This window comes from Sus scrofa, chromosome 5 (genome assembly GCF_054392235.1).
Source record: "Sus scrofa isolate SSC_HxYL_T2T_F1_AM1 chromosome 5, Sscrofa_HxYL_maternal_Yorkshire_Landrace_v2.0, whole genome shotgun sequence".
NCBI classification, from domain to species: Eukaryota; Metazoa; Chordata; class Mammalia; order Artiodactyla; family Suidae; genus Sus; species Sus scrofa.
The window spans coordinates 18,988,864-19,003,725 of NC_139387.1; the positions used below are offsets into that span (position 1 = coordinate 18,988,864).

At 41.5% G+C, this 14,862-nt stretch overlaps 1 protein-coding gene across 8 annotated transcripts in view; it reads right to left on the bottom strand.

Moving 5' to 3' along the window:
- TFCP2 (transcription factor CP2) overlaps positions 1 to 14,862 on the bottom strand; it is a 63,640-nt gene that overhangs the window by 15,451 nt on the left and 33,327 nt on the right. For 7 of the 8 annotated variants that reach the window (XR_014803204.1, XR_002341152.2, XR_014803205.1 and 4 more), the window contains exons 2-4: positions 8,480 to 8,631; positions 7,368 to 7,444; positions 5,600 to 5,705 (exon numbers count right to left, since the gene is read on the bottom strand). Coding sequence is in view for 5 of the 8 variants with exons in the window: in XM_084955678.1 (XP_084811804.1) it covers positions 5,600 to 5,705; positions 7,368 to 7,444; positions 8,480 to 8,631 (335 nt within the window). In the remaining 3 variants the exon portion in view is untranslated. Of the gene's footprint in view, positions 1 to 5,599; positions 5,706 to 7,367; positions 7,445 to 8,479; positions 9,837 to 11,828; positions 13,937 to 14,862 lie in introns of those variants that run through there. The other variant, XM_084955679.1, reaches the window with a different exon arrangement.

Below are 14,862 nucleotides of genomic sequence, written 5' to 3' on the forward strand. Positions count from 1 at the left end.
GGAAGTTCCCAAGCTATGGGTCAAATTGGAGCTGTAGCTGCTGGCCTACACCGGCAGCCACAGCAATGCAGGAACTGAGCCGTGTCTTCAGCCTACACCACAGATCACAACAATACGGGATCCTTAACCTGCTGAGCTAAAAAAATTTTAAAATACAACAATTTAAAAATAAGTTTCCTCTACAGCAGAAAAATAAATTAATTTAAAAAATAAATAAGTTTGCTGGCGTTCCCGTCGTGGCGCAGTGGTTAACAAATCCAACTAGAAACCATGAGGTTGCGGGTTCAATCCCTGGCCTTGCTCAATGGGTTAACGATCCGGCGTTGCCGTGAGCTGTGGTGTAGGTTGCAGATGCAGCTCGGATCCCTTGTTGCTGTGGCTCTGGCGTAGGCCAGCGGCTACAGCTCCGATTCGACCCCTAGCCTGGGAACCTCCATATGCCTCGGGAGCAGTACAAAAAATGGCAAAAAGACCAAAAAAAAAAAAAAAAAAAAAAAGTTTCCTTTTGGAATTCCCTGGTGGTACAACAGGATAAGGATCTGGCACTGTCACTCCAGTGGCTCTGGTCACTGCAGTGGCATGGGTTTGATCCCTGGCCCAGGAACTTCTACATGCTGGGCCAGGGATCAAACCTACAAAATATTTATATATATATATACAGCCACACCTGCAACCACACACACACACACACACACACACACACACACACACACACACACAGTTGCCTTTTATTCATTTTGTTTGCTCTTCTTCAGTTTCATTTTATTTCCTTGTAATTTGCCAAAATTCTACTTAAAGATAGATTCAACCTAGACACCAGCTCTGGTGTTAGGGAGATTTTATTTTACAATCTGCTTCACTTACAGGTTGCTTATTTATTTTTTTAATTTTTTTGGCTGAGCCCGTGGCATGTGGAAATTCTTGGGCTGGGAATCAAACCCACACTACGGCAGCAACCCAGGCCACTGCAGTGACAATGCTGGGTCCTTAACCTGCTGTACCACAAGAGAATTCCCACTTACAGTTTTAAGATTAGTGTGACTGCTAGAAGAAGACTAAGAGGATTGCTATAGAAGAATAAAGTAGAACGTCTGAATAAACGCAGAACCGAAGTAGGGAAAATTTAATGTAACGACTGATGTTGACTTATGAAGTTATTGCAGAATGCCACCACAGAGGGCCATGTCTTATACTCCAGAGGGAAGCAAGAATGAATCGGTTTTAGAACTTCGCCTTCCATTCCATATGGAAATGGAAACAACATCATTCCCCGACTTCTATTAATATGCAAATCAGGGAGATAAGGCCAGGCTGATATTTAGTATCATAACTATGCTGTAACTTTTCTACTGTTTTAGTGTCAATGATTCAAACAAGAAAGCATTAAGTGTGTTCCACTCCACAGTATTAGCTGTGTTAGATTTATCCTAAAGTCAGCCTAGCAAATGGATAGCTGGATATCTGTATAAGAACCAGTGTTTTCTCAAGTAAAACTAGTAGTACTTAATTTGTTTAACAACTATGTTTACCAATAGGAGATAGTAACCAATAAGAGATCAAAGACACAGATGCCAGGGTTAAAAGAATGTTCATGAAGAAAGGCTGAATATGTGTTTGTAAAGATCCTTCCCTTACGTCCTATGTTGAAGAAAAATAAATTTTACCAAGTGTAGCAAAGGAGTAGGGGAAAAAACCAGAACTGCAAACCAAGAGACACAGATTCTAATTCCACATTTCTTACTTTGGGTAACGCAAACCACTATCTGGTTCCTAGGTATTAGTTAAATTAAAAAAAAAATGCGCATTTTGGGAAAAAAAACTTGGCCCCTTTCATATACTACACATACAAAGTATCAGATCCTGAGCAGCCAAAAGGATCCTGAAAAAATAACAAAGCTTGAGGCCTTAGGCATCCTGATTTCATAACTCGCTACAAAATCAGTTATCAAAACAATTTGGTACTGGCATAAAGATGGACATATATACAAATGGAGCAGAATAGATAGCCCAGAAATAAACCCTCAAACATATGGTCAAATGATTTTTGACAAGGGTGCCAAGACCATTCAATAGAGAAAGAATAGTCTTTTCAACAAAAGGTGATGGGTGGCAGCTACAGCTCCCATTCGACGCCTAGCCTGGGAATTCATATGCCAGGGGTGTGGCCCTAAAAGACAAAAACAAACAAACAAAAACACCCACAGGAAACAAAAAAAGAAAAGGTGATGGGAAGACTAAATATTCATATGCAAGGAATGAAGGTGGACCCTTCCTTTATATCATATACAAAAACCAACTAAAAAATGAGTTAGGCACCTAAACATAAGACTTAAGGAGTTCCTGCCTTGGCTCAGTGGAAATGAATCTGACTAGCATCCATGAGGACGCAGGCTCAATCCCTGGCCTCGCTCAGTGGGTTAAGGATCCAGCGTTGCCGTGAACTGTGGTGCAGGTCGAAGGTGCAGTTCGGATCCTGTGTTGCTGTGGCTGTGGTATAGGAAAGCAGCTATGGCTCCGATTTGACCCATAGCCTGGAAACCTCCATGTTTTAGGGCAAGTGTGGCCCTAAAAACAAAAAAACTATAAACTCTCAGAGGAAAACTTTAAGAAAAATTTCATGACACTGGATTTTGCAATGACTTCTTAGTATGACAACTGAAGCATGCGCAATTAAGAAAAAGAGATAGGAGTTCCCGTCATGGCGCAGTGGTTAACGAATCTGACTAGGAACCATGAGGTTGTGGGTTCAATCCCTGGACTTGCTCAGTGGGTTAAGGATCCGGCGTTGCTGTGAGCTGTGGTGCAGGTCAAAGACACAGCTCAGATCCCACATTGCTGTGGCTCTGGCGTAGGCTGGTGGCTACAGCTCCGATTTGACCCCTAGCCTGGGAACCTCCATATGCCGAGGGAGCGGCCCAAGAAATGGCAAAAAGACCAAAAAAAAAAAAAGGGATAAACTGGACTATATCAAAATTCAAAACTTTTTAGTAGGAATTCAAATTGGTGAAAGCACTGAGGAAAACAGTATGGAGGTTTCTAAAGAAAAATAGAACCGGAGTTCCTCTTGCAGCTCAGCAGAAACGAATCTGACTAGCATCCATGAGGACAGGTTCGATACCTTGCCTTGCTCAGTGGGTTAAGCATCTCGAGCTGCTGTGAGCTGTGGTGTAGGTCACAGACTCAGCTCAGATGCTGAGTTGCTGCGGCTGTGGTGTAGGCCAGCAGCTTCAGCTCCAATTCGACTCCTAGCCTGGGAACCTCCATGTGCCACAGGTATGACCCTAAAAAGACAAAAGAAACTAAAAAATAAAAACAAAAATAGAACTATCATATGACCCAGAAATGCCACCCCTGGATATATATCTGAAACAAACAAACCAAAAAACCACTCATCCAAAAAGATACATACACCCCAATATTCATAGTAGCATTATTTACAGTTGCCAAGACATGGAAGCAACCTAAGTGTCTTTCAACAGATGAATCGATAAGGAAGATGTGGAATATATATATACAACTGAATACTACTCCGTCATAAGAAATGAAATTTTCCATTTGCAGCAAACTGGATGGACTTTTGAGGGCATATGTATGTGCTAAGTGAAACAGATACTGTATGGTATCTTTGACACATGGAATCTAAAAAATACAACAAACTAGTGAATACAACAGAAAAGAAGCAGACTCATTGATACAGAGAACAAACTAGTGGTTACCAGTGGTGACAGGGAAGGGGGCAGGGGCAGTACAGGAGTAGGGGATTAAGAGGTACAAATTAATAGGAGTAAAGTAAACCATAAGCATATATTGTATAACACATGGAATAGAGCCAATATTGTATAATAACTATAAATTCAAACCTTTAAAAGTTGTGAGTCACTATATTGCATACCTGTAACTTACACAATGCTGTACATCAACTGCACTTCATTTAAAAAATGGTTGGAGTTCCCTTGTGGTGCTACAGGTTAAAAATCTGGTGTTGTCACTGCAATGGCTCGGGCTGCTGCTGTGACACGGTTTCAATCACTGGCCCAGGCATTTCCACATGCTGTAGGCACAGCAAAAAAAAAAAAAAAAAAAAAAAAAAATTTAAAACTAGACCTACCATATGATCCAGTAATTCCAATTCTGGGTATATACCCAAAAGAACTGAAAGCAGAGAATGAAATACTTATATACCCATGTTCATAACAGCAATATTTACAATAATAATTGTCTGCAATCAAGTCAAGTGTTTGCTGAGGGAATGAATGGAGAAACAAAATGTGGTAAACACGCACACGAGGAAGTTATTGTGCCTTAAAAAGAGGAGGAGGAGAAGTTCCTGTTGTGGCTCAGTGGTAATGAATCTAGCTCGTATCCATGGGGATCCAGGTTGGACCCCTGGCAGTGGGTTAAGGACATGGCATTGCTGTGAGCTGTGGTGTAGTCGCAGCTCAGATCCCTTGTTGCTGTGGTGTGGCATAGGCCAATTCGAGCTCTAGCCAAGGAACTTCCAAAGGTGCAGCCCTAAAAAGAAAAAAAAGATGGAAATTATGACATATGCTACTACAATTCTGAGGATTATACCAAGTGAAATAACCCAGTCACAAAAAGACAAATACTTATATGAGGCACCTAGGGTAATCACATTCAAACACACAAAATTAGGATGGCAAGAAGCAGGAGCTGGGGAGTGGTGGGATTGGGAAGTTTTTGTTTCAAAGACACAGAGTTTTATTTTTGCAAGATGAAAAAAGTTCCAGAGATGGATGGCTACACAACAGTGTCAACATACTTAATGCCACTGAACTGTACTCTTAAAAACGGTTAAAATGGTAAATTTTGTGTTAGGTGTATTTTACCATAAATAAATTTAAAAATCAAAAACAAACAAAAAAATCACCCTGAAGTAATGAAATCAATTGTTATGGAATGGCAGTGTCTTTCAACTTCAGTTACTGAATCATTATGACAGTAATTTTTTTTTTCTTTTTCCACTCCTTTATTGCTTATTTTATTTTATTTTTTTTTTATATTCCCGCTATGACAGTAATTTTTTATGCTTGGTAATCACTTCCAGGTTACTGTTAATTGAGTCTCCCTGAAGCATTTTTTTTTTTCTTTTTGGCCATGCCCACGCCATGTGGAATCTGCTGGGCCAGGGATCAAATCTGCGCCACATCGGTGACCTATGGTATTGCAGTGACAATGTCAGATCCTTAACCCGCTACACCACAAGGGAACTCCCCCTGAAGCATATTTTTTGTGTGTGTCTTTTCAGGGCCTCACCCGAGGCATATGGAGGTTCCCAGGCTAGGGGTCCAATTGGAGCTGGAGCTGCCGGCCTACACCAGAGCCACAGCAACGTGGGATCCGAGCCACGTCTGTGACCTAAACCACAGCTCATGGCGATGCAGGATCTTTAATCCACTGAGCAAGGCCAGGTATCAAACCCGTGTCCTCATGGACACTAGTTAGGTTCCTAACACTAAACAGCCACAATGGGAATTCCACCTCTGGAGTATTTTGAATCAAGGTAAACATCAAGAAAAGAAAACCAATTCTTAGACCATAGTTACAGGCATTTCCTGGGCAATAAATTCTCTCGGCTTACCTATGTCAAGAATTCTATCTCCGGGTCGGTTCCACCGCCAGCCCTCCAGCTGCTGGTGTTCAGTGTACTGCAGTCGTCTGTCATGGAACACTACACGGAATATACTCTAAAAGGAGGCAACAAAATCAAATGATAACAGGATCCCTTCAAAAATCAGTGCTGACACAGGAAAACTAGCAGGGGTCACCCCAGTTTGTTTCTAGACACAACCTAAAATCATTTTTCTTGAGAGGTGTTCTACTCTAAAACCTGTACCATACTCTATTTCAAGGCAAATTTTGTAAGTGCTCAGACATAATCTTTGTAGTTACCTAGTACCATATTTAAAACTTGGCTTCCACATTCGTTCTCACTGACAACTAGGCATAAAGGATTCCCACCGGATTAATTAATAACATGCCCTGGGTTCATGACATCCTCTCATCATTGGTCCCTTCAAGGCCATCTTTTATCAACTAAGGAATCACTATAAATACTATAGGAAACGCTTAGGAAACAAATGTCTCAACAACATCAGAACACCGACCATTACTTCTGCTTAAACCCACATGGTTCTCCCCGTGGAACCTGCAACCTCAAGGTTCCTAGCTGGATTCGTTAACAACTGAGCCATGAAGGGAACTCTGACAATTACTTATACTCAAACCCACAGGATTCTCCGCTACCACACCACCCTACCTTCCCCTCCCAAGGCAAACATTTCCTGAATCATGTGGTCTTCATTCCCTTGCTTTTATTTTAAACACTTTACTGAAGCTATATTTTCCTAAAAAATTACGATTATTTTTTTTTTTGGTTTAAGTGGCCCTCAGTTTACACGAAGATCTGCTGCATATCTCTTTTGGGAGCTCATGTTTTTACTCACAATTCCATTGCTAAGCCCAGTGAATTTCTGAGTAGACAAATGAAATGGCTGCCAATCACTAGAGAGGCCAACACTCATCTTGGTGAAGGCTGGCTTTAGGCCAGTGTGAGGCCTGAAGAAACTGTGTTTGCTTGCTCCACAGTTCTTATTTATTTAGTGGATCCATGGGTTTCTTCTCATGTTACAGAACTTGGAAAAGCATTAAAAAATTACAGGAAAATAAAAAGAACTGCCATTGGAAGCATTTCTACATGCCTCTATTGTTGCCAAGTAACAATTTCTGGCTCAGCTCTTCAGATGTAAAGGAAAAGCTCAGCAAGTCCCCTGCTTGCCAACCTAGCACACAAGCTGTGAACAGAGGTCGGGAGGAACCGTTTCCATCAACTTTCCTTTTGTTACTCTTACTTTTCCAAGGCACCTATTCACATCCCTCTCATCGCCTTTTACAGTAGCTGACCCAACACCTCTGTCCAAGTTATACTGTGAATTCATTGCTGTTGGTCTAGGCTAAGAAAGATGCTGTTCATCAACAGTAGCTTCTGGTTTTCTTGCTACTAGACCAAGTATCCCAAGAGACGCTGGAACTTCTCTAAAGACCTCAAAGAGGTTACTTTATTCCGCCTGAAAAGAACTTCACTGATCCTGGAGATGGACTGTTCTGACATGGAAAGCTAAGCTTTCTGTTTCTGCAGCTCTGAAAAATCCATAGGAATAGGTGGGCTCTCTCTGACCTCAAAGAAATAACACAACAGTTTACCACTCTGCCAGCAAACTGTGGCAGGTATGAGATACCACCAAGCCCTCCATGGAAGCCAAAAAAAAAAAAAAAAAAAAAAAAAAAAATCCAAAAAGGGTCAGTAAAAGGATACTGTACAGAGAAATGATTTACTTGTTTTCTTTTACCTTCACCAACTTGCCATTAATTTCTGGAAGTTCTCCAAGTTTCCTATTGTCTAGCATTCGGATTTCGTAAGACTGTCCTGGAAGAAAAAGTAACTGTATCTTATATTCATTATAAATTAACTTCCCAAGATTCAGCAAGAATAAAATTCAGTTGGTTGAATATAGAAAAGTATAATATTGTTAGTCTTAGTAACAACTATAACCCTTTACCCTTTACATTAGACACAGTGTAAAGAGTTTTCACAAATTATATCATTTAATTAATGCAACTCTCTAAAGTATTTTTTTCTTTCTTTTTAGGGCACACCAAAGGCAAATGGAAGTTCTCAGACCAGGGGTCAAACTGGAGCTGCCGCTGCCGGCCTACACCACAGCTACAGCAACTTACACTACAGCTCACAGCAATGCTGGATCCTTAACCCACTGAGCAGGGCCAGGGATCAAACCCACATCCTCATGGATACTAGTTGGGTTCATTACCGCTGAGCCACAACAGGAACTCTTCTAGAGTATTATGGGTCCCAGTTTTACACATAAGGAAGCTGGAATGTAGAGTTACCCAACTTGCCCTGGGTCACACATCCGGTACATAATAAAGCTGGGTAGGGTAATACTTTTCAGACAGTAACCCATGGGGATGTTCAAGGAACATGGATTAGAAAGAGGGAGATGGGGAGTTCCCACTGTGGGGCAGTAGGTTAAGAATCCGACTGCAGCAGCTTGGGTCACTGTGGAGGTGCGGATTTGGTCCCCAGGCAAGTGCAGTGGGTTAAAGGCTCTGGCATTGCCATAGCTGTGGTATAGGTTGCAGCTGTGTGGCTCAGATTCAATCCCTGGCCCGGGAACTTCCAGACCATGGGTGTGGCCATAAAAATAAAAAAATTTAAGAAAATTAAAAAAAGAGGGAGATGGGAACTAAAAGTAGGCAGGCAGACAAAAGCAACTGGTAATATATATCAAATACAACACTAAAACTCTCAAGTCTTTTCTCAAGACTCCGACTTTAACAAGTCACACTAGAAAGATGTACTTTTTACCTATAAGTGTACTTCATTAAATACCATGAGTCTGGTAGGTCTGCACTAATGCAAATGAGTCAGACCACATCTAACCTTGATTGAGGTATGTCAGGGTTTCATCATGGAGTTTCACTGCTGGAGAGGTGGCAGCACACAGCACATACTGAAAAGGTAGGATTTTATTCTCATTATCTGGAGGCAAACTGGACTCTTCTTGCTTAAAAATGGGCAATGCGAGGACATCACTGAAATAAAACAAATAACTTACTTTAACATCGGACAGTGGTGTAAGCACGGATGTTATTGTTGAAACCTTTAACTGCAATTTGCTTTGGAAAGCCATAAACATTTCTTTTCTTGGTGAAGTTCCTTCCTAAGCATTCGGTTCAGATAACCTGCCGTGAGAGCCCTCTGACCACAACGATGTGGGCAATGACATATATTCACTGCTAAAACCACTTAGGTGTATGAAGAGCGTTTCTAGGAATTATAGACAGGGGCTCCTAAAAGGGCTCTGAAAAATTAGATGCAGAGTTCCAAAATGTCAATTCCGGGCACTCAGAAATGTATTTATTCTCAGAAAGGTACCAACTGTAGTATTTTTATAACCATATCACCTCATGTACTCTTGGGACTAAAACAAGAATCAGAATTCCAAGAAACTACATGAAAAGTGCAAATCAATGACCAATATCTCTTTTCAGGTGAGCTTACATTCTGCGGAATACAATTAAAATTGAGAAAACCCTATCAGTTACCTCCTCCAAGAAAAAGCTTCCTATGTCTCTATCAGTTGATCTACACTTGCAAACCAAAGACACACATCCAATGAATTCTAGCCTGTTACTCATTCTGCTGTGCTGGGTAAAAAGTACTGGACCAAGCTAGAAGTCCTGGGTTTCAGTCCCTAAAACCCTTAGGCAAACCTTAGGCAAGCTCTCGAGGCTTCATCCCTTCGTCTATAAAATGGGATCCACATTTGCTGTCAAGAGGAAATACGTGAGAAAATATTTTTGAAACTGTAAGGGCTAAAATGGATGGGAAAGATTAGCAATCATTTTCCTTCAGAACTTCTAGGCATGGATTAGTGAGAAAGAATATCCTGGGCCCTGGAGACCAAACGCAGTAATCAGCATTCATCTCAGATCAAACTTTAAAAGGATCTTAAGAGATGAACCAAATGAAGGGATATCTCCAGGTACCTCAAGACATGGCACAAAATTCTCAAAATTAAATGCATTTTGGAGTTCCCCTCATGGCTCAGTGGTTAACGAAGCTGACTAGGAACCATGAGGTTGCGGGTCCGATCCCTGGCCTTGCTCAGTGGGTTGAGGATCCAGCGTTGCCGTGAGCGGTGGTGTAGGTCACAGACACAGCTTGGATTCCATGTTGCTGTGGCTCTGGTGTAGGCCAGCAGCTACAGCTCCAATTAGACCCCTGGCCTGGGAACCTCCATATGCCGAGGGAGCGGCCCCAGAAAAGGCAAAAAAGACCAAAAAAAAAAAAAAAAAAATTAAATGCATTTTAATTTACTTTAAAGAATATGTACATACTCACTAGAATACCTCAATTTAAGAGAAAGATAGCCCAAATGTTGGCAAAGATATGGAGCAACCAGAACGCTCATGCTTTGCTAAAAGGAATGTAAGATGATACAACCACTCTAGAAAAAGTTTACGCAGTCCTTTAGAAGAGTTAACCAACATGCATCTACCCCCTGGATCCAGTAGTTCTACTCATAGGTATTTATCCACAAGATATGAAAACAGAAGACCACCCAAAGACTTATACATGAATAGCATAAAAGGAAAAACTGCAAAGAATCCATATGTTCATAATTAAGAATATGGATATACAGGAGTTCTCCTGTGGCACAGCAGGTTAAGCATCTGGTGGTGGTGCTGCTGCGGCTTGGGTTGCGGCCCTGGCGTGGGTTCAGTCCCCAGCGTGGAAGCTTCCACATGCCTTGTACAAATTGTGGTGGCAGGAAGTTCCCTTGTGATGCAGCAGGTTAAGGATCTGGCTGCAGCTGGAGTTCCTGCTGCAGCACAACGGGATCGGCAGTATCCTAGGAGTGCTGGGACGCAGCTTTGATCCCCAGCTGGCACAGTGGGTTAAGGATCCAGAGTTGCCACAGCAGCTGCTGCTTAGGTCTTGACTGTGGCTCACATCTGATCTGGCCCAGGAACTCTGCACGCCACAGGATGGCAAAAAAAAAAAAAAAATCTGACTGCAGCTGTGGCGTGGGTTGCAATGGTGGTGTGAGTTCAATCCCTGGCCCAGGAATTTCCACATGCTGTGGGTGCAGCCAATAAAAACCCCTAACACTGTGGCGGTGTATTTGCACAATAAAACACTACTCAGCAAAACAAGAAATGCAGCAAGAGGGATGAATCTCACAGACATAATATGGAACAAAATAAGCCAGAAAAAAAAGAATATATAATGCATGATTAAATTTATATAATGTTCTAAAACAGGGAAAATGAAGGAAAACAGTAGTTTCCCAGCAGAGGCAGGGACTGACTGGGAAGGGATACACAGGAACTTTCTGCGGAGATAAAAATGTTCTGTATTATGTTAGATGTGTGGGTTACATGGTTGTAACTGCACAGCTGACATTTGCATTTCAACATATATAAATTTCACCTTAAAAAATAAATTGAATGGGGAGCTCCCATTGCAGCTCAGTGGAAACGAGCCTAACTGGTATCCACAAGGATGTGGGTTTGATCCCTGGCCTCGCTCTGTGAGTTAAGGATCTGGCATTATGTGAACTGCGGTGTAGGCTGCAGATGCAGCTTGGATCCTCAGTTGCTGTGGCTGTGGTGTAGGCCGGCGGCTTCAACTCCAATTCAACCCCTAGCCAGGAACTTTCGTATGTCGCAAGGGCAGCCCTAAAAAGCAAAAAAAACAAAACAAAGCAAAACAAAAAAACAACCATTGAGTGGAGCGTGGGAAATGTGGGGAATGGTACAAACAACAAAAGATTGTAATATGTAATTTTTAAAGCTGGGGAATGGTGGGTACATGAGGGTTCTTTACACTATTTTGTTTATATATGCTTGAAATTTTCTACAATAAACATTTTTTGAAATAGAAAAAATACATATGGACAGAGAGTACTTCCAGGTATAAAAGAAAGGCAATAGACGACATTCAATTACAAGGTTATTACAGACATAATAACAGGCAGAAACAACAATTGAGAGAAAAATGATCTTATGCATGCGACTTGTACAGACAACATAATAAATTCTTACTGGAATATAAAACCAGCAGCAAGGGGTTCCCACTGTGGCACAGTGCATTAAGAATCCGACGGCAGTGACTCAGGTCACTGGGGAGGTGCAGCTGTTGCAGCAGGTTAAAGGATCTGGTGTTGCTGCAACGGCCACGCAGGTCACAGCTGCAGCTCAGATTCAATCCCTGGTCTGGGAACTTCCACACACTGTGGGTGGTCGTAAAAAAAAAAGGGGGTGGGAGCGGGGTGGCATTTAAAACAGAGAAAGAGTTTTCTCTTACTGCTGAGGTGAAACAGCAAGGCTATAAGTTATTAGTTGAATCCAAGCAGTTGAGATGCAAATGAGACGTTATGAGGCACCAGGGTCTTATTGCTAAAAAGTAATTCAAAGGCCAGAAAAAAAGATGCTTTCCTCTTCTTTAGGCCTAGAGTTATGTGTGCTCTGCTCGCACAGCTGGCCTTAAGAGTGGAGAGGGTGAGGAATCCTTTCTGTCCATTTATTTTGTCAGGTGAAACACATTACTGTCCCCTTGAGATTGTATAAAACTCTAGAAGCACTGGGTTTTCCAGAAAAGTACTCTGTCCTAGTTCTTCCTCTTCTCAAAATCAGGAAGCTACTGCTTCTCTCACAGCAAACAGTTCAGAAAATAAAGCAAAACAGTACAAACTGAAGAAACATAATATTAGTCTTTTTTTGGGGGGGGTGTTCCCCCACAGCATATGGAGTTCCCAGACCAGGATCGAACCATGTCCTAGCGCTCCAGAGGAGCCACTCATCCCGCTGCGCCACAGCAGGAACACCCAAGATGTTAGTCGTTAGGAGACTTTGTTGCCTTATTATCCTCAAATGAATCATATCTGATGATTCCTTAAAAGCTTAGTGATCATTACCAAGAATCAAGGGAAATCAGATTTTGCAACACAGCGACAGCTCAAATGTTATGCATGTGGGGTATTTTTTTTCTCCTCAAATGTCAGTGCCTAGTAAGGTTAACATATTACAACAGTTCCCGGTCTTCTCAATATAATAAGGCATTACACCTCACCCATCATGACTAAGCAAAGAAATGTCATTTGAGGCTGAAATTCTAAAACAGATTCTCAAAGTTATCCCTCAAATCAACTCAAAACAGTACAGCCAAACCAAACATACAAAACTATATTAACTCTCCAGAGAGTTTCAAAATCTAAAAGCCCCAAATACATTTGAATCACTCATGTTCTTGCTCCACTGCATTGCTTTTACACTGCTGTGGGAGCAGAAATACAATTTAGTTCCACATTGCTAGAGGTGCAGGCTGAAGGTCACTGGTAAATACAGTTCCAGGCCCCTGGCTTATACCAAAACAGTACCAAACAAATGCAGCAAGAAACAGTTCTGGAAATACAGAAGTCTGCTCCTTCTCAGATGTGAGCTGGTACAGATTCGGAAAACCTACTCTAGTGGACTCTAAGTAGCTACTACCAATGTATAATTTAACATTTTATTATATTCTCTGATGGCTCCATATGTTTAATTCATTCCAATAAAATATAAGTTACTTAAAGGGGATAACTTCTCTTTTATATGCTTAGTAAATATTTGTGGACAGGATATTTTTGTTTTTATTTGGTTAATATTCAGCCCTAATACTATTTGACCATTTTTGAATTCTCAACATCTCACAACATCTCTGATCAAATTTGAGGATACAGAAATCTTACCTGTTAAAAGTAAGTATATGTGAAAAATGTTCCCTGTTAAGAGAAATCCACACCCGAGATTGGAGGTGTGGCCAGAGGCCCAGCAGAAAGCACTGAGTGGAAGCAACAGGAAGAGAAGCGATACCAGGTGTGGTCTTGCCTGTATGTAACTGGGATTCCATGAAGAGTTGCTTCGTGGTCCCTGAGGTATAAATTACTCTTTTCAGATAAGGCAGCCTCTGAATGATGTCTATGAATGTACAACTATAGGTTAACTTTCTCCCTCAGGCCTAAGTATTGAAACCCTCTTCTAGAGAAGGCCTGGATCAGAGAGAGGGAGATGTTTGATGAGATTTAGGTTGAGTAAGGGAGGCAAACAGACAGCTGTCTATAACACTTCAGGAAATTAGAAACTAACTTGGGACAGTAAAATACCGTGGACTTCTAACTTCCCTATTTATAATGCCTGTTTAGACTCCATCAATGATGGAAATAAAACATGGAACAGAAACATGTCAATATCCTGATGTTAGTTACAGCATGAAAGGGCAAAAACCGAAAAGACTACACCCTAGGCAGCTTAATAAGAAAAAAAAAAAAAAAATCCTCTAAGTAACTGCCCATAATACTTTCGGAAAGGACAGCAGACAGATGTCTTTGGATCTGTGGGAAGGATGGAAGGGCAGATCAGGGAGGATACCTGGCAAGAGAGAGATGGCCCTGGCAAGTTTTAACATATAGCCAGTGAGATCCCGATCTATTGAGTAACGGGTGAAATCAGCTTACTTTCTTGGCAGGAGCCCTCTGCCTCAAAGTGATAAAAGATTTCTGCTACCTGAACAGATGGTGAAAAATCTCATCTAACTAAAAAGCTCCATATATAGTAAGAAATCTGCCTTGCTAATTATTCTATCACCCAGAGGCAGAAGAAATAAGTATAATTATAATTCTGAACCCAGGCTGACCAAGAAAGAAACTGATCAGAAAAGAGGAAGTGGTGGGAGCTTCAAAAGCAAGCAACAAAGCCAGGGAGGCAGGAAGAAGAACAAGGAACACAGTTAGATGTCACTCCTACACTCGCAGAGAAGCAGGCTTCAAACAGTGAAGACAACAGGACCCAAGGTCATGGTCTAAGAGGGGAAAACGTTCTCAAAAATGAAATTTGCCAATCTCACACTATCTGAGATGGAAGAAAAAAAGAAGGGAGGTCTCTAAAGAGACAGGAGGCAAAGCCTACCAACTGTCTCAGAATTAAAAGGACATGCACAGGGGAAAAAAAAATTATATATGAAAGAAACTATTTTTAAAAAGTGGCAATGATATACATAAGAAGCAAGCTTGAGCTGAAGCCTAGGACGTGCTGAGGCTTGCAAACAAAGGTAAGGGAGGAGTTCCCTTGTGGAGCAGCAAGTTAAGGATCTGGCATCACAGCAGCTGCTCAGATTGCTGCTGTGGTACAGGTTGAATCCCTGGCCTTGGAATTTCCACATGCTGTAGGTGCAGCCAAAAAAAAAAAGGGTGGGGGAAGGGGGAGACACAAGTCCACTCT